This window comes from Hyalella azteca, unplaced genomic scaffold (assembly GCF_000764305.2).
Source record: "Hyalella azteca isolate HAZT.00-mixed unplaced genomic scaffold, Hazt_2.0.2 contig13469, whole genome shotgun sequence".
Taxonomy (NCBI): domain Eukaryota; kingdom Metazoa; phylum Arthropoda; class Malacostraca; order Amphipoda; family Hyalellidae; genus Hyalella; species Hyalella azteca.
In genome coordinates, this window is record NW_025943391.1 from 33,489 (window position 1) to 54,114 (window position 20,626).

At 38.5% G+C, this 20,626-nt stretch overlaps 1 protein-coding gene across 1 annotated transcript in view; it reads right to left on the reverse strand.

Moving 5' to 3' along the window:
• LOC108669175 overlaps positions 1–8,496 on the reverse strand; it is a 12,093-nt gene extending 3,597 nt beyond the window's left edge. Inside the window, exons 1-5 of the mRNA XM_018156473.2 lie at positions 8,171–8,496; positions 7,248–7,309; positions 5,581–5,672; positions 2,724–2,882; positions 2,321–2,443 (exon numbers count right to left, since the gene is read on the reverse strand). Of these exons, the coding sequence (XP_018011962.1) occupies positions 2,321–2,443; positions 2,724–2,882; positions 5,581–5,672; positions 7,248–7,309; positions 8,171–8,256 (522 nt within the window). The 5' untranslated portion in view covers positions 8,257–8,496. The remainder of the gene's footprint in view (positions 1–2,320; positions 2,444–2,723; positions 2,883–5,580; positions 5,673–7,247; positions 7,310–8,170) is intronic.
• Between the last annotated feature and the right edge of the window lie 12,130 nt (positions 8,497–20,626).

Genomic DNA, 20,626 nt, shown 5'->3' on the forward strand with positions numbered 1-20,626 from the left:
GTCTAGTAGCTACTTCAAACTATCGCCAGTCATGAAAAGATCCGATCAAATGATACGAGTTTAGATCTATGAACAAGGCACGAAAAGGAAAAGAATCGGCGACAGGCCACATCAGGCCTACATTTCAGCGCCGACATCATTATGTTATGTTATGTTATGTTATGTTAATATGAGTCGATTTTTCCCACTTAAAATTTAGAGCATGAAATGGAGCTGATCGTTGCCGGCTTTTGGGCCGACTTAGAGACGCAACAGAGGAGCGATAGAGAAGAAATGTCCGCATTAGAGACGATATCGCAAGCCACGTAGCAGCACTATTTAACCTCTGAGAACCTGCCCAGGTGTGCTCTGTCCTGCGGACACGCAGCCCTCACTGAACACTGCCGGCTCGAACCAGCCCAACGCCCGCTCTGGGGCGGCCCTGGTAGTGCGGTAGTTCCGCGTTACCGTTTGTCAACAACGATTAATTTTTTCCTTCTCTCGCCGGGATTACCGATGCTTCTCTCTTGCAATGGCAGGTTATAATGATATTGGTTGTTAACATACGCATCGTATACACACTAGCAACGTTAACTAAAGACTGACTGATACATTAGTAAGATCGTAGAAGCATTAAATAATTTACCGCTAGGTGCTCCCACTAGTACGTCGTACTAGTTCGAACGTCATACTAGTTCGAACGTCATACTAGTTCGAACGCCGTACTAGTTCGAACGTCGTACGTACTAGTTCCAACGCCGTACTAGTTCAAACGTCGTACTAGTTCGAGCGTTGTACTAGTTCGAACGCCGTACTAGTTCGAACGTCGAAATAGTTCGAACGTCGTATTAGTTCAAACGTCGTGCTAGTTCGAACGTCGTGCTATAGTTCGAACGTCGTACTAGTTCGAACGCCGTATTAGTTCGAACGTCGTACTAGTTCGAATGTCGAACTAATTCGAACGTCGTACTAGTTCGAAAGCTGTTTCAGTTCGAATGTGTGCCATCTGTCTGACCCGCATGCATCGCGAAGTCGGGGTAGGCGACAGTTATATAAGTACCGGCTTTTCAATAGTTTCTGAGAGCACGTTTGGAGGATATATTAAGCTTGGTATTTTGAAACTTGGATTTATATCTGATTTCTAGTTAAGAAGCGTTAATTGAAAACCGTCCTAACAATTAAATCCTGAATTTGAAAAATAGCAGACATTATTTTAGGAAATGTTACGGGATTGTAATAGTAGAAATCCAAATTTTAAAATGTCTGCTTAAATTTGAATAAGTATTACGCGATTATAACCATCGGAACTTATAGATTGTTATATAATCGAAAAAATAAATCTTGTAACTTTTTCTACGCAAAGACCGACAATGACTCCTCGGAGCAACTCTTGAGTTATTCGCGGTCGAGTAAGTTATCGATATTCACAATTTTTTTAAATTTAGTTTTCAGTATTGAGATGCTAACAAAACCATATAATTCATTTTTCTATTTTCTTATTAGCTCTTCTTTGTATTCCCTAATATAATGGAGCATTTTGATGCTGTTTTTTTTGTCTTCTTAACAATTGTTAAGTAACATTTTATTTCTCATGCTCGGACGCTGGAACAGTGAGAAGAATTGTCGTCAATGCTAGGTGGGTTAAAATGACAAGATGGCTTTGAAGTTTCATGCTACAATTCGTTTGACGTTCTAACTTATAATCTCCATAATATCTTATCCTATGTAAACATTTGGTTTTTATAATCGTATAATTTGAATTTATTGTATCGTTGACTTGCGTCTCTCCATCGCGAAGACAAGTCTAGGAATGAAGGCGCAGTTTCTTTCGTTCATTTTACATTTTTTCGAACGAAATTCTCCATTTTTCTTCGGGAATTTGCAATATTTCAATTTGATTAGAAGATTGAGAATATTTACTGATCATACGTTTTTTATCACATTAACTTGTAAAAATTTAATGATTTCTTTCGAGGATTGATTATGAGCTTGTCAAAGTTCTCGAACAGTACGCAATAATATAAGAGCTCACTGTTTATAAGAAGCGTCTTCAGAGGCATACGACATGGATTACTGATCGAAAGGCTCTTAACATGACTGAACTCAAGCGACATATGTTCACTGAGGAGACAAACGACAAAAATCCGAAGACGACGAGCATTTACAAAGATAATCAAATGATATTCATGTTAATCCTTCAAGACGTTATACCTAACGACGATGATTATTTTTTTATGCTCATTCACAATGGACATAACGCACATACACGACTAACGCAATCGAGTTCTTGTCGAGAACCTCCATCTATTAGAACCTCATTTCTGCATGAAAACTTTATCACCTGGCCTTGCAATGTGTTGAACATCACCCTCTTGCGGATGTTGCTGACGCCCAACTGGTAGAAATGGATGTTGTGGCCGCGCGTGTGGTCCTTCACATCCATGCTCGGGTCGAACGCGTACACCTGGGCCACGTCGTGGGATTTTCAATCTAGTATTTGTGCTCATATGTAACCAATAATTTCTCATTACTTTGTATATCGAAATATCACCCGAATAAAAAATAGAATTTCTAACGGCGGGTTAAAACTGAGAAGCGGGGTAGGTTGGGAATTGAATTGCATGGATCGCAAAATTTTATGTAATTTTTTCTTTGATATTTGGCATCAATTGGCGGCGCTCCATGGCATCATAGCCCCTCACCGTGCAGCCGCGACGCTCCATGGCGTCATCATAACCCCTCACCGTGCAGCCGCGGCGCTCCATGGCGTCATCGAAGCTCCACTCGTTGTTGATGCCAAAGGAGAGAACCGTGCAGGCTCCAGGCTGGAGCTCAAAGCCGGCGTCTAAACACAAAGATTTGGAGCCGTCCGAGGAACTGCCGCTCGGACCTCCCACCTTCAGCTGTTACAACAAAAAGGCTGCAGTTAGAGCACTGATAGGTGCTGTTATTGCACTGTTGTTGCACTGTTATTGTACAGAAACTGTGACCTATTACGACTCTGTTATTTTACTGCTATTGAACCGCCACTTCGCTGTTTATCAAGAATATAAAAACAATAAAGTGACATTAAAATCTGACTTATCTTTTTAAAAGGAATATTCTCGGATTCCAGCTCAATCAATCTGTTCGGCAATCATAGAGTGCAAATACAATCAATTGGTGAACTAAAATTCACAAGTAGACATTGAAAGCTAAATTGACCAATAAAATACGTATTTATTTGAAAAGAGTCATAGGCTGACAGGCCTATCAATTTAATTTTTTTGGAGAATAGAAGAACTGAGCGCGGCTTTCAATTAAACGAGGCTAGTGTTTGAAAATATATAGGGACAGAAAATTTCGTAGGTCTTAATCACTGTTTATGGAGGCCAAGTTTTAAAATGCACATAAATTTAAAATAGAAGCCTATTTCAAGCGCCGCACTCACCTCTAATTATCTAAAAATTGTAAATAGGGAAGACTGTCTGCATGTTAGTGGATAATATAAAGTAGACTTACATTTTATTATTAAATTTAGATTGCACTGACTGCCTGTGAATTTTCTTACTAATTGATTGCACATATGTATGTACATTCTAGTATTTTCGAACTGACGATGGAGCTTGACTACGAAACTTTTTCTTACATAGAGATTTAGTGATTTTTGCCATTTTCTTTGCTTCAAATTCCCGATTAACTTGTGATTCAAGCATTCGGATGATCTTAGTACTCACTGTTGTTCAACACAGGGTAATTTTATTTCACTGCAGCTGTCTTCACAACTATTGAAACGCTTTTTATATGCAGCTATATGTGTCTAAGCTGTTACTACGCTCTTTATGTGTGGCGACCTTCTGTTTCTAAGATGTTACTTTTCCGTTTATTTCTTAAGAAGTACAGAGCCAGTCAACGAGGTCCCCACACTGACTTATCACTTACCGCACAACCACCACGCAATGAAGTTCAAGATAAGACAGCATCAAGCTGTTGGTACAGATTTTACAAAGCAGTTAGTCCTCATGTCAAGTATAAGACTTACTGATCCACGCCCATGATGATGGATATCCACCGTCGTCCTCCGTCCCCAAACCGTCGAAGGGCAGCTCGCCCGCCACCGGGGCACGAAGGTAACGCTGAAGCATGCAACCATTTGAGGAAACCGTTTGCCCTCAATTGAACCAACTGATGCAAAATACTGTAGCTTGCTACTTTCCGAGGGTAGTGATGCATAACCGGGTGATCATGGATCTTGCTAAAAAACGCATTCGGTCGTTTCTTCAATGTCGCAAGGGTGAACTCCCACCTTCGCAGTTTATTCGGCAAGGCATTAAGCAGCCTCGATCGGTACTGTTACGGAGAGAGATCCCTGCTGCAGAGTCTGTATTCTGTCCCAGCTCGGTTGATTAATTGGGTTACCCTGCATGGTCTGCCCCTCTTTTCGTTGTGATATGTCGCTATCCTGAAGGTCTGACTTCCAAAGTTTAGAGCCAGTCTGGTTATTATTTACCAAGTGTACAGTATGATATATCTCTCGTCTCCTCTCTGTTGAGTACAGTCCCAGAAACAACATGTCCTAGCAGTCCTGTTCCCTCATCCCGCTGACCCTGTAATTGAGAGTCCGTATGTTGAACGGCCTCCAATTGCCACACCGCGCCCGTTAGCAGAGACGTCCATAGGTGACAACAGAACTCAAGAATGGGTAGACTGCGGGCCATGATAAGTTTAATCAATGCCTCCGCGTCTCATGTTCGAAATGTCCACCAGAACCACCCCATTTGTTCTCTGCCTTTCGCATTTATTGCCGCGATGTGGAAGTCAAACGTTGCTTCAGTATTCTTTACCGCACCGACATTGTAAACAAGTTGCTTCTCCCCGATTTCTGTGCCCTCTGATGCCAAGTAACCCTGCAGCATCCCGGCCTATTCGCTAAAGCGGTATTTAATTACTTCAAACTCGGAGCCGGTGAATTGCATAATATTCAGTAGGGCCCAATCGTAGATTATCGACAAGTTATCTTGCAACCTCTCGCAGGCCAGGTTGTCTGTGATTCTCATCACCACTGCTGTATCGTAAAAAACTGACGATATAGATGAGTGGGTAAGTACTGAGTCGATGTCGGTGATGTTGATGAGGAAACGGAACGGGCCAAACGCCGAGCCCTGTGGCACACCGCTTCTCATCCTTGCTTCCTTCGATTTCGAGTCTCCAATTTCGACTGCTTGTTCTCTGTCCGTAAGGAAGTTGTGGATAAATGCTAACAGGCTTCCTCCAACCCCTAGCTGTCGCCTTAGTTTTTTTGAAGAGCACCCTATGGTCGGCTTGGTTAAAATCTTCTTCGGAGTCCAAGTACACTACGTCTCCGCTATAGCTACCTGGCCACTACTCTCTCAAACACTTTGACCACTCACCTGTAAGGTCAAGGTGACTGGTCTGTAATTTTGGGGTTAGACTCTTGGACATGCTACGTAAATTGGCGTTTTCACTCCCTTTTTGAAGACCTCAGAAATAGTTCCTCCATCAACGAGGCCTTTCAGTCTCACAACTACACCGTCTTTAACCACTAAATCTCACCATCACACTAAAATCTCACGATCACTATTTGTATGGTTACAGCCTTACCAGCTTCTTGCAAGGCTGTATCTCCTCCAAAAAGGCGTAGAATTGTTCCCAGCTGCTGGGGGGACCGGGCGTTGTTATTGGAGCAGGGGGCGCTGCTCGTGCCAAAATGGGGAAGAGGGTGCGATCAGCAACAGCTTTGTAGCATGTCGTTACGAGTGTTCAATAAATTAAGGAGGGGCTTTAATAATCTGAAATTCCATTCAATAGCAAGTATAAAACATCCGGTCAAAATTTTGATGAGCAACACCTTTATTATTTTTTGTGGGGGGGCAGTGACGAGTGTACAGCAGGCAACAAGCAGGGCTGCCTTGTTAGCCAACATATAATGAATAGTGTTGGACACCTCCTCTGATCGGAAAAGGAAACCTTGGGAAATAACGAGTTTTAACCCGTTAGCGTCTAGCTGTACATATCTGCTACCTTTCATAAGGGCGACGGCGGTTTACATTTTAAGTACATTCGTCCAATTGGACTAATACATTGGCTTTAATAGCAGGCTGCGCTATGCCTAATTGAAAGCTGATGTCACCAGTCAGGATTTTTTAATTAATAAATTTCAACGATGCGGTATGGATGAAATATAATATTTTGCACTCGCAAGGTAGCTGCTCGCTTAGGGGTTAAATTCTATGAATCTCCCTAATGTGTCAAAAGCTGGCAGCATTAGTTGACAAAAATGGTTGTCTCTTAAATTTCCATGATTTCCGAAACATTAAAATTTATTTTATAATGTGAATAACTCCAAAAGTTTTAATAATTTAAACAGGAACTTTTAACGTTTGCTGGAATTTTGAATTTTTAATCATCGCTCGAAAAAAATAACGCAGTACAATTACTCGCCTTTTTACGCCATGAATTAAAATTCAATGTAGCATAATAAGTAACAAAATTTACGCATGATTGAACGCTAAACTTTTAGCTTTTAATTCAACACATACGAGTAAAAAAAACTCCCCATGAACATTCGTATTTTTTGAATTCATTATTCCCTTTCGCGATTTTGACATTTCAACTGCCTTAATTTGAATGTTTTATGTCTGAGTTGTATTTGAATGATACACGTTGTGCGTGCATGCAACTCGTCGACCTACTGTACTCTTTTATTCGTCTACTTGTCTACTTTTCTTTCTTTTATTCGTCTACTATTCGTCTACTTTTATTCGCCTACTCGTTTATTCGTGTCGCATTTCAACGATTCATTCCAGGGACCAAATTTATTTTGTATTTATGAATCAAGAGTCATTGCGAAACACAGAAAAGGGAACAAGGCATAACGATTGTTTTTAATTTATTAGTTTAACATTCATTAAATAAAACTTGGAATTTCCTTAAACTTTGGAACGGACGATAAACTAGAGTTTTATGTTGCATGTGGGACTGGTACGAGTGTTCATCACATAAATTTTATTTATGCTCGAGAATTCGCAACGAGATTGGTGATAACGGGATTTGATATCTCGAAATTGGAGGTAACGACATTTTTAAATCACGGAAAAATGACCCAATATGGCTGATATTAATGCAAGTGCTTATATAATTGAATATTATACTCGGTGATTCACACTGCACGAACACTTCTCCAAATACTCATGTTTGCGTGTCAGGGCAGCCGGTCATCTGACCTGCTTTATTTATTCAGTGGTTGGGAAGGTCGACATGCTACTCACCGGCCAGTGGAGAGGGAGGTCGGTGTACCCTCTGGGGAAGAGGTGGGGAGGGGACCAAATATCTGGGGAGTTAAATGTTAAAAATTAGCTGCATATACTTCATTATATTCTTTACACCTGCTATCGCCGGTAATTAGTCTGCGAATTTACTGCCATTACCTGCTCCAATTATTCAATGCTTCTATTCTTATTATTCTATACGCGATTATCTGAGATAATTTACAGAACACGCTACAAATAAATTAGATAAAGATTTCATTTTTGAAAAGGCGGATCATGTCTTGTGAGAATTACATTCAATCTGAGATAAAGATGTTCATGGACTTGATATTTTACCGGAGTCTGTCAGTCTCTGTTTGGATAGACTAACCCAGTCTCTGTTTGATGTTTGGATAAACTCACCCAGTCTCTGTCTGGATGGACTCACCCAGTCTCTGCACGGATGGACTCACCCAGTTTCCGGACGTATGGATTCATCCAGTCTCTGTGTGGATGGACTCATTCATTCTCTGAATGGATGGACTTATCCAGTATCTCTTTGGATAAACTCACCCGGTCTCTGCAGTGATGGACTCACCCAGTCTCTGCACTAATGGACTCCCCAGTCTCTGTACGGATGGACTCACCCAGTCTCTGCACTGATGGACTCCCCAGTCTCTGTACTGATGGACTCACCCAGTCTCTGTACGGATGGACTTACCCAGTCTCTGTACTGATGGACTCACCCGGTCTCTGCACTGATTGACTCACCCAGTCTCTGCACTGATGGACTCACCCAGTCTCTGTACTGATGGACTCACCCAGTCTCTGCACTGATGGACTCACCCAGTCTCTGCACTGATGGACTCACCCAGTCTCTGCACTGATGACTCACCCAGTCTCTGCACTGATGACTCACCCAGTCTCTGTTTGGATGGACTCACCCAGTCTCTGTTTGGATGACGGTGGTGACCAGGAATGCCAGTCCCAGCGCGGCGATGAAGATAAGCCATGCATGGCTGCTCCTCATCCTTATCAGCGATTATGGGCGCGATATCGGCGGCCGGATGCTAGTCATAAATAGATTCTACAATGGCTAATTAAGAACAAACACAGTTATTTGTTATTTAAAAATATTTCTAACGCAGCCCGACGCGCATAAAATTGACCAAGAAGTTTGAAAGGAATCAACGACATTTTCACTTGATTCTAGTTTAGCTAAAATATAATTTGGATAATAGAATTTTATGGAATTTTTATTCCTGTAAAATAATTCTTCTGCATGCTTTTTTGCAAGGAAATAAATTGTTAACATAAAATGGTCTCATAATTGAATACCAGAGTTTCTTTGATTATATTATCCATGATTCTTCCGTCGGTCTGTAGACGCGCTAAGAATTAACTTGCAAACACTTCTTTCATTTTGGTCCATCTGAAACCATCACTGGCACTCTGGATGACTGTTCCTACAGAAGGAACACTCGTTTGCAATCAGGGACTTTTTAATGAAATACAGTTTCATCTTGCTGTTTGATTCTCCAGTGTTGAAGGAATACTTCAATACAATTCATCAATATTGCTCTAACTCCATCTGTCATCACTCATCGTTTGATATTCGCATGTTTAAGTATAATTTGCACTAAATGCTGTTTGTTTCCTTTATAATAATTTTATTTGTCAATCCTAATGCATTGATTGATCCATACCATTTATCTACCCACTAATAAGAACATATGCATACTTTCTTTTCATGAACATTGGTCCATAATCCCACACCATTGAACAGAAAATTTGCAGAACCTTCATACCGATGTTATATTTCACTAATGTATTTCCGATATTTCAAACAGAGAAATGACTGCCACATTGTTTATCTCTATCACAAAACCACGACGAGCTTTTGTTACCCAAGCACGAGTAGAGAAAGGACGTAACTGAGCCAAACTGAGTCCTAAATGTCCCACAAAAGAGCATGTTTTATTAAAAATTTTCATGCTTTTTCTTTATTTTGCCAACGACACACAAATTCCTGGGCGAGTATAAACGTTCAGAGCGCCACTCTCATAGCACTGCACGCGCACGCCGCCCCAAGGCTTCTGCAATATTGCGCTCAATCGATGCTAGAAGTTCAACATACAATTTTGTTTTCAACAATCCATTCGATCACTTATCAATTGGAAGTGCATAAGTTATGCTCGTTCTTTAAATTGCTCGTTCGTCAGTAAATAGCTTCAATGTAAAGTTCGTAACGGTCAATAAAGTATTGACTGCTAGATTTGTATCAGTTAATTAAGCAAGGACTGCTACATTTGTATATCAGTAGATGTTTTCTGAAGTCTTGTAATTGAACAAGCCTATCTAGGCGGTCACTGCATGTTTGCAGCATAACTAAAGAAATACTAACTGGTATATTCATACATGGAGTTACCATGGAAAAATAATTTTATATATAATATTTTAGTAGTAAAAAAACTAATTCCGCTAAGGAATGCGATACATTTACCGAACTCATAATCATGTTTCACACAAATTTAATTATGCTCATTCATTTAATTCAGTCATATATAAACAGTTCATTTCAACTAACGTCGTATTGGGCTTCCTCACACACTGCCATAATATTCACCAAAACGGAATACAAAAGAATGGAAGTTCAGTTCACAGTTGGAAGAATTTATGCTTTTGTTGCATGGCCCTAAACAGTTACTTAGATTAGATTAGATATTCTCTCTTGCTGGCGAATATCTGATACCTCTTGGTGGTACCTCCGTTTAGTATCAAATATTCGCCAACTGAGTTTGCCTTAATACAGGTAGGAAAAATATGTAGTGGAAGATTATTACGACATTTGTTAAATTCAGGTATGATTAGCGTCATTGTATGTTCATGCATTTGTTCTCTTGAAAAAAAAGTGGAATAATAATTGCGATCAGAATTTAAATTCAATACTTTAATACAACGAGTTCGTGCGTGAAGTTTATTATACTGGTTGGAACAGAAAACGATAAATCATCGATTATTTTTTTAGAAGAGGTGCCGAAATTACAGGTGGAATATCATCATATTGAGATCACCGTTGATGGAACACGAGATCATCAAATAAATATATGTAGGACAACACTAGATCACTGATTATATAGTCGGGAAATCAAAATTCATACATGTTTTAGTTTTGGAAATGCGTCAAATTTCGTTCAAAATTACAAATTCAATTCTCAATTAGCACCGTCACGCATGTAATTCACGCAATTTTAATTTACAATTACAAAATTCAATCATTGATCAAATTTTCCCCCTAATTCTGAACCACACGATTAACACTTGATCACGAATTCCTAGACGCACCTCCAAATAAGAACAGTTTTAAGACACCCGACCTCCGCACAACTCCACAACATAATGAAGAAAAAACGTGCATTGGAAAGGCTACCAAATCTCCCGGAAGTGCTGCACCCAATTTCCTGGTCGCGCCATGAACATATTTTATGCATCGATGGTGAGCTTCATCGACTTTCTCTATTGACATACGCCCTGTGAGTGATGCATGTCAAATGGCAGTCCATTGTGAACATTAGCGATCAAGTAAATATTCCTTTTTATGTGATTTCTTTTGTATCTATTTTTTTTCTCCACAAATAAATATAGATAGAGAAGTAATTTTGTTTCAGCATTGATATTTGAAACTTAAGGGTTTTGGATCATTATTCGTTTCTAAGTATTTTGATCCAAATTGTATTTTGATCCCAGATAATTTGCAGGCCGAATAGTGAAAAAACATTCGATGAAAATATAGCATTTTGAGCATATAAGCTTGCATGGCTGTATTGATTTTCTTAATCTGAACCTTCACGGGGATCTGGCGTCATTTGCTTTGCATTGATTGCATAATTATGATAAATTTGAGCTTAAAAATCCAGTTACGGAAGCTAATTCAGCTATATACTGTAAGTGCCGGAGAATAAAAGCCTATGCAATTCATGACTAATTCCAGAATAAATAAATCTACGAGTTTCACTATTGAGATTTAGTTACCACTAGCAACAAACTTCATGTAACACATCCACATGACTTTTTCATCGGCATAAACATTCCTGTTTACTTCCGCTCTGATTTTCGAGTATTTTGAATATTTGAGTAGAATAGTCATGGTAGAAAAGTGCGCACAAATTAATCATACCAAAGTTTTGATGTTCCAGAATTTTACAATGATATATTATTCACGAGTTGTATAAGTATTGAACTGAAGCGGAATGGCATGATGGTGGAGCGGAAAATGACATGTAACCAAGAACAATATACTTTACAGGGTTGCACAGTTTAGAATTTATGGATAAAACCATCAAAATAAACTCAGTCGATTACAATGAGCTTATAAATTCAATTCAGTATCATGTATGCCATTAATTATTTCCAGTCTTAAACTTCATCTCGAGCGTTAAGTAAATAAGAGTCGTACGAAGAAATATTCATCATCATAATAAATGATACATGATTTAGGATTAAACGTGTTAACAGAAATAAAAAAAAATTTTATTTCTGCATTAGAACTAGTTGAACTTGACCTTAGCCAAATCAGCCAAACTAGTCTGGTTTTGTTTTGTGCCGTTGTTGTTCCCGACACGTTCTCGTGTAAATAGCCACACGGGTATACAGTGAATATTAGGTCTTAAGATAGCGATACATTCACCAAGCGTCATTGTGGAAAAATTTTAAAGGCATTTAAATTGTAAGATTTCTGAATTGCTATTTTTTATCAATTAAATATTCATGTTCAACTGAATTCCTAGATAGATATTTATTATTGTCATTTACTTATTTTAAGAGTCACTGTAATAGTCTGAAACTTATTTCCAAGTCTCCGCAACAGTCGCCGCTAAACTCATTCTCAGTTATGTTCAGTTGTTCAAACCCACAAATAAAGATAGTTGGAAAACCGTGTTCTAACTATGGCTAAAGGAATGACCATTGCGGCCCAGCCAAACTAAACCAATTAACAAGCAAACTTTTGTTGCTGTTGTACAGTGGCCAGAAAGAGTGAAAGAGAACAAGAGGTGGCTCAGAGTTGCCAGAAAGAGAAAGGAGGACTGGGAAAGACAGTGTGAGATTAGAGAGGGGCATTACGCATGATTGGGTGGGTTGTAGGTGAGTGAAGTATGTTTGGGGTTGGGAGGAGTTAGGGTTGGGAATACGTCAGAGCTTTTGATGGTTTGCGGGTGGGTGATGAGAAGATGGTTGCTCTTTATCTACATTATTTGAACATTGTTGAACAGTAAAAAACTATTATTATTATTTTGATTATTATTATTAGTATCATTATTATTATTATTGTTATTGTTTAGGAGTGTTCAGAGTGTTCATTATTTGAACACTGTTAAACAGTAATAAACATGTTTTCGGGCTTGTAGTATTTACATGCATTTTCATTTTCAGAGAGATTATATGGTGACGATAAAGGTGGTAATACTGGTGATGATGATGATGAGGAGGATGGGGAATCGCTCGAGACTTAGAAGAGAAGGTGAATTTTGTCAGGTGTTGCTGGGCTTTCAATAGTTCATCGGTCTCGTCTTTACCGTGTGTCACTCTCAGTGAGTTGCGTCAGTCCGTCGGCGTGGTAGTGCATTGGCTGATGCAGGTTGTTATGGGACCAGCTACACTCAAACGCGATAGGAACAACTGCGTACGGTTATAGCATGGTCCGCTGTGTGGTTATTTTTACAGAAATAGAGGTTCGAGACATAGTGAATGTAATTTGGAGCTTTTGAATAACCGGCGCTACCTTGCTGTGGCGTCTGGGAGAAATGTGAGTTGGTTGAAGAGTTGGGGATCATATGTTCTAAGATGTCAATGGACCAAGTTTTGCGTGCTTGATGGTGAAGGTCGATGTTTAAGGGGAGCGTCTGGCGAAAAATTTTGAGTTTTGGCTTTTCTGGTTTTTAGTCTCATCTTAATTAAAGCTGACATTCTGACAAATCCAACGGTACCAAAAGTCGTAGCTTTTTTTCAATTTCGTTTTAGTTTTTAAAATATTTTGAAAAAAGGGAGGGGAAAGGAAAAATCGAAAAATTTACCGACAAATTTATCGGAAAATTTAAAAAAATGCCCCCCCACCCATAAAAATTCGAATTTCAAAAAAAAAGCTACGAGCAATCGATAGATATGATCTTTACGCATCGAATGATATGAGTCTCGATGTTGTAGCTTGAAAATCCTAGGAGGAGATAGATTTCTACATTACCCCCTTTTTTGGCCGTTTTCTAATATATTCACGTTTTCTTTCATTTTTTCTGAAAATTGACATGAACAAAAACGTCTTATATTTCTGTTATGTGTACCAAGGTTCAAAGTGATCCGTCTGTAAATAACCGAAATAAAATTTCCACAAGACGCTCAACAATTTCGCATTGTTTGTGTAGTGTTTGGGAGGATGAGAAGTCAGACCAGTATGTGTTTGTGATAATTCGGAGAGCTTTGTTTTGTACAGTAATTAAGCAGTTTGGATATGGATGATTTTGATTGGGTGTGTAACGGTGATTATTTGTGTTATGTCATCTGCAAATGCTCTGTAGTCTGCGTTGGGTAGTGTTGGCAGAAAGCAGTGGGTGTAGAAGCTGTATAGTGTGGGGGAGAGATAAGCCCCTTGGGGGACAGGTGTGGGGTTGTAGTTGGGGTCATAGTTGATTACCTATTCTGATGGATGCTGTTCTGTCTGTAATGTAGTCTGAGAGCGTTTTGGCGAAGGGCGGATGGAGGTTGAGTTGGATGATATTGTATTGGAGTCCGGTGTGCCAAACCTTGTCAACGGCTTTGGTCACATCGCGGAGCACTGTTTCAGTGGTGTGTCTTTGTGCTAAATGTGTGGCTAGTGTTTCGTGGAATGTGGATTGTGCTGTGTGCGTCCCTCTATGTTTCCTAAAACCGTGTTGTATTGTGTTATGTATGTTGTGAATGGAAAGGTGTTCGTATAATCTATTGTTGAGTATTTTGTTTAAAAATTTTCCGTGGATGTCTAGCAGTGAGATNTTTATTCCGTCCGCCGTCACGAAATATCGCACACGCGAAAATGTTGCAAGTTTTTAAACTCATGAACTTTCTTTAATTTATATACTGCTCATTTTGCTTTCAATGCGAAGCTTCTTAAGAACTACGAGTACAACATAGAAATCAAAGGTCACACCCTCAATATTTGACGCTCTAAATTTTTTTATACTGGAATTTTTAGAATATTTCGACGTCGACAACAGTACCCTAAAATGGGCCTTGTCACCCCACTGCCTGTGACCCTGTGAGATAAAAAATTATAACTCAGTACTCACTGCAGTGAGTGCAAGAGAGCGCATTTTCTCGTAGACGAAAACGTGAAGTCACGGACGGATAGACAGACAGACGGACGAACATGGCGAGCACGGGCAGACAGACAGACAGACGGACAGACATGGCGAGCACAATAGCGCCTTTTTTAAATTAATGAGAAAATGCGCTAAAAATGGACTAGTATATGCATGAAGATTCGATCAAATCTCATCTATATAAGTATTCTGTTTGTTATCACGCAATGTGCTAACAGCGATAGAACAAATTTCATATTGCTAGGTGTTGATATCCTATAAGTTAAAACTCGTTCATATATTTTGGAAGTCAAGGAAGGAAGCGTATGAAACAGTTGCTAGAATACCTTCCTAAAAGTTCCTTAATATCACGTGTCTAGCGTGAACATTATCACTTCACCAGAACATCTAAGCGCAATAATAATAATATTATTGTTCTTCTTTAAACTGATGCTTTTACCGATGCAACCGGGCCATGCAAAAGAAATTGGCAAGATGAAAAAGTTTCCGGATTTTTCGAATCTAAGGTCAGACATCCAACAAATACTACTGCCTAAATGATTTCTCGAGGCTGGAAAAAAACATTTTAAGATTTGCATTATGAAAACAATCTTGTAATCTTTCACATTACCTGGGGAAAGGCCGATAATAAAATTACGCCAGTTTACCTTTAATATTTTAGTGTTTTCTATGAAATAAAGGAGAAAAAACGAACGTATTTTCTATGTTTTATGGTAAACAATATAATTTATCAATTCGGGAACCCGACCAATGAAAAACAAGTTTATTAAGATAATTTTTGGGCGCAGCAATAAAATTTTATAATTGGCGATGTTTATTTTCCAAAGAACTTTAAATTGTTTTTGAATACCACATTTAAATCGAGGAGTGACGAAGCTGCCTCAGTTTACGCCCAGGGCCACGTGGAGGTCTCATCTACATCTAGAACTGGTAGATACCTGCAAGGGATATAAAACCGTAGGTGTAGAAAACCGTTGCAAAAATGTAGAAAACTGTGTTCAAATGCGAAGCTAAAAGCAACACTACATATCAGTTTTTGCACGGATTTAATACGAATATTTAATTCGGAGTTTTCAGCATTGTTCTTTCCAATGGCAATGAGTTATATTGAAAGTATTCATAATAACATTCTTGTGATCCGTTCGCTGTTATTATGACGTTGTGCACAATATGATAATCGATGTTAATGGTAAAGAAAAAAACATTCAATTACATAAGCCCTTATTACTATTTTTACGTAGAATATAAATGATCTCATCATTTTATTGATATCACTTCCCCAAGACTTTGATATCGAGAACAAAGAACCTTGACATTGNATATTTAGCAGATCAGTTGGATCAATTGAAGTTGAGAGGATATGCGATGTACCTTCTTAAGTGATTTACACGATCTGAGTTATATTGGATAAAACTCACACGAACGAAGAAGTTTTGTTTGAAAGTTGATTGCTATCACTCGAAATTTACCTGGAATTGAGAGTAGGATCCATAATCATTGCTAAGGCTGGCGACAATTCATTAGTTTTTTTTAAACGACTAACTAATGAATTTTTAATTCATTAGTTAGAGTGACGACATCCGGTGGAAGGAAGTATTACATTAACATTTACATAACAAATTTAGTGACGCTCTTGCCGGTTGCTTTGGCGGAATTTTGATATTGAATTGCGTTTACTTCATTGTTAAAAATCTTCACACCAATTGTGAAAGTTGAAAGTTTTAATTTCCACAAACTTACCAGATATTTTAAAGTGCGCGTTGAAATAGCAAGCTCTGAAGTAATTTCTCACACATGTTTTTCCTAGCGATGAATCCTAATAATAAGTCTGTTACCGAACACATTGCTATGCGCACCAGATTTTAACCTGGAAGAAGGATTAGAGTTTACTTACGAATAAATTTCTCCGTCAGATTATAGTCAGAACAATTAATTATCACAATAATACTTATTTTTTAAATTCGTCTTGAATGAACTAGAATAAATAATTTTTGACCCGCTTGTCAAATCTAATATATGAATAAAAATTCTTTGTCGTCAAACTCAGCCCGCTGCGCAAATATGGAATGAAGTTGGGCAAACTCTATCTTACGAACAGCGAGGACAAACTTGTAATATTGATATATAAATCAGTTACTGGTAAAAATACTTGATATTTATACAGCTCAATGAGTGAAATATAAATTCTTAAGAGGATTTGCTAAGCTGTCAGAATAACTTAGACATTATGTGTACTAGGTTATCGGTTATAAAATGAATCAATTTTTGTGATCTAAGGAGCAGTTGACCGCCTCGCACAAACCACGCATTTTTCTAAACTTCAAGCATATATCGCCGGTCNGAAAGGATCTATTCCGTAAGCTTTACTTAGCCTCCTTTCAGGAATCAGTAATGCATAATAACCCCAAAGAGCATAAAATTATTTGATGCGGCTAACATTAATTTATGGAAACAATTTATTTTATAATTGCAAAGCTTTTATTTCACAAAATATGAGGGAGAATATCGTCCTGGATGTGTCAGTCATTTGAGTCCGATCGACAACAGAACGATCGATCACATGGATAAGATTACTTTTATTTTACTAGTAAATTTATGATAGAAATTACCTATCGTAATAAATAGAATAGGGTTTATTGATCTGAAATTGGGTATTTGTTCTCATGCTATCTACATACCAAGATAGAAACAAAAAACCTTCTTGTGACTGCTTAAAAAATATTGGTAATTAACGTTGCTAAGATAAAGCTCGTTGAATTCCAAAAATTAACATTGCGCTCGTGCGTCATCAATGTTCAAAACGATATATTGCGCGTTGTCCAAATATGAATCTATATGAGCTCTGCAGTACGATTCATGTAAGTGTGAGTGGCATGACTGTTGTTCGTTATTGTACAGATTTGGAGTGTGCACTGCGATACATTTGAGTGTGACTGGCATGCTTGTTGTTGTACCGCATGATTGTTGTTCGTTATTGCATTGATTTCTACGCATAGCGATTTTTGCCTGTTAATGAGAGCACCGCCTTGGCTTGCGTTAAAGAGTGAAAATATCGTTCGAATTATTTCATGACATTTACGCGACTTAGTAATTTCTCCCCAGTCCAAGCATCCGAAAACATTGGCGGTAACATATTAGATAGTGGGACATTTAAAAACTATTCTAATTCTAATTAATTTATTTCTTTGTATCCTAGTTACAGTTTTCAGTGAATAAGTTAATACAGTAGCATTCCACTCACGCTGATTAGCCTTCGTGTACACCAAATATTCAAGTTTACGCACTCCAAAATGTTAATACCTCCACAACAGTTACAGATCAAGAGACGTACTTCTAACAAATTTTTAAAAGGTAAAATTCACGTTAAATCGTCGCGATTGTTTAAGTTATAATAGATATCAGAACTTCCAATTGGCATATATGTTCATATGCGCGACTATATAGCACTGTCCGGCTTATATATCAGAATCAAGTAATAATAATGAGTAATAAATCAGCAACACCAATAATTAATCAACTGATTTTTTATTTTTATTTATTGCTCTAAAACAAAAAAAAATATCAACATTGTCGTCCAAATTCATGTCAACATTCAAACGCTGCTCAATGTTATCAATGTTGAACTAGCGATCGCTAAAAGAAAAGTTTTTTGAGAATACCGTCGTTCCGAGTTTCTAAAAACTTATCCTCCTCACCACATGGGGGAGGGTGATGACATTGCAAACTTATCCTCCTCACCACATGGAGGGAGGGTGATGACATTACAAACTTATCCTCCTCACCACATGGGGGGAGGGTGATGACATTACAAACTTATCCTCCTCACCACATGGAGGGAGGGTGATGACATTACAAACTTATCCTCCTCACCACATGGAGGGAGGGTGATGACATTACAAACTTATCCTCCTNATTTCAAAAAAGCTACGACTAATCGATAGATATGAATTTTACGTATCGAATGATATGCGTCTCGATGTTGTAGCTTGAAAATCCTAGGAGGAGATAGATTTCTACAGTACCTCCTTTTTTGGCCGTTTTCTAAGAATTTCACGTTTTCTTTCACTTTTTCGAAAAATTTACATGAACAAAAACGTCATATATTTCTGTTATGTGCACCTAGGTTCAAAGTGATCCGTCCGTAAATAACCGAAATAAAATTTCCAAAAGACGCTCAACAATTTCGCATTGTTTGTGTAGTGTTTGGGAGGATGAGAAGTCGGACCAGTATGTGTTTGTGATAATTTGGAGAGCTTTGTTTTGTACAGTAAGCTGTTAGGATATGGATGATTTTGATTGGGTGTGTAACGGTGATTATTTGTGTTATGTCATCTGCAAATGCTCCGTAGTCTGCGTTGGGTAGTGTTGGTAGGAGGCCGTGGGTGTGGAAGCTGTATAGTGTGGGGGAGAGACAAGCCCCTTGGGGGACACGTGTGGGGTTGTAGTTGGGGTCATAGTTGATTACCTATTCTTATGGATGCTGTTCTGTCTGTAATGTAGTCTGAGAGTGTTTTGGCGAAGGGCGGATGGAGGTTGAGTTGGAAGATCTTGTACTGGAGTCCGGTGTGCCAAACCTTGTCAACGGCTTAGGTCACATCGCGGAGGACTATGTCAGTGGAGTGTCTTTTTGCTACGTGTATGGCAAGTGTTTCGTGGAATGTGGCTTGTGCTGTGTGCGACCTTCTATGTTTCCTAAAACCGTGTTGTCTTGTGTTATGTATGTTGTGAATGGAAAGGTGTTCGTATAATCTATTGTTGAGTATTTTGTCTAAAAGTTTTCCGTGGATGTCTAGTAGTGAGATGGGCCTGTAATTTTGGACTTGTTGCTGTGATGTGTTGGGTTTGGGAGGGGGGGGAGATCATGATGGCGTGTTTTTGTGAATCCAGGAGATAACCGGCTAATATCGCATGATTGAGTATGTATAGTAGATAGTGGATCATGTTTTGGGGTGGGTGTTTGGGTTTGAGGGTTGTGTGGCCTTTGGGACAAGGTGCTATCTGTTTGAATGTTCCTGGTGTACGTTGTAATCCTCTAATGGTGATAGGTGGGAAGTCTGCAGGGTGGAGTCGAGAGAGGTCGCCGTGATTATATGGGTGCGTTAGGTGTGTGTTGTTCCTAAAGTGGTCTTGTATGATGTGAATGTGCTCTATGTCAAATTCTCCATTGTCTGTGTCATCCTGAGTGAATATGTCTTGCCAGTGTTTGCAGGAGATGGGTTCTTTTTGTTCGGTTGTGTCATGTTGTATGTTGTGTTTGAGGAATGGGATAGCTTGTTTGGTGTTGGTGCCTATAATGCGTTTTAGGGATGACCAGAATTTTTTGGGATCTGTTTGTGTTTCTAATGTGGTAATGAGGTCCTGTCATGTCAGTGTTTGGAGGTGTCTGATTGCTGTGTGTAGTTGTTGATCTTGAGTTACTTTAATGTTTCTATTGTAAACAAAGGAATGTCATTAATTATCTTCAAGGTAATCAGTGTATATATAAAAACTCCCTCGCCTTTTAGATGATTTTAATATATTTTACTAGTGATGATGATGATTGTTAAGATAATTTATTGAATGATGGTTTGAGCAAAAAGAATTGAGTTATTGATGGTCACGCAAAAAGAATTGAGTTATTTCTTGTTAATTGTCGCAATATTTATCTGTGTTCGAATACAAAAGCTTAATGAGCAGGTAATGGACTGCAATTGCAATCCGAGCACATGCCACGTTTAATTACTCCCATTATAAATGATAAGAGAGCTCTGCTGCAAATAGGAATATTATCAGTTATGAGTGACAAAAATTTGTTACTCCCAACACGTCTCAAAAGTTAGCTGTGCTTCTAGTAGGACTACAGTTATGAATGAGTCTTTTGACATAAATGAGTATTTATATTAAATATCTACGTATATGATGATATGACAAGATGCAGAGTTTCTAAAGTTTATTTTATAAAATATTATTTGTTAGCCTGAAAATTCCACAAGAATATTTTTAAATGTTCAACAATGGATGACGAAGCGTTAAAAAAGAGCATTGAAATTAGAAAAGAACAATGTAGAAATG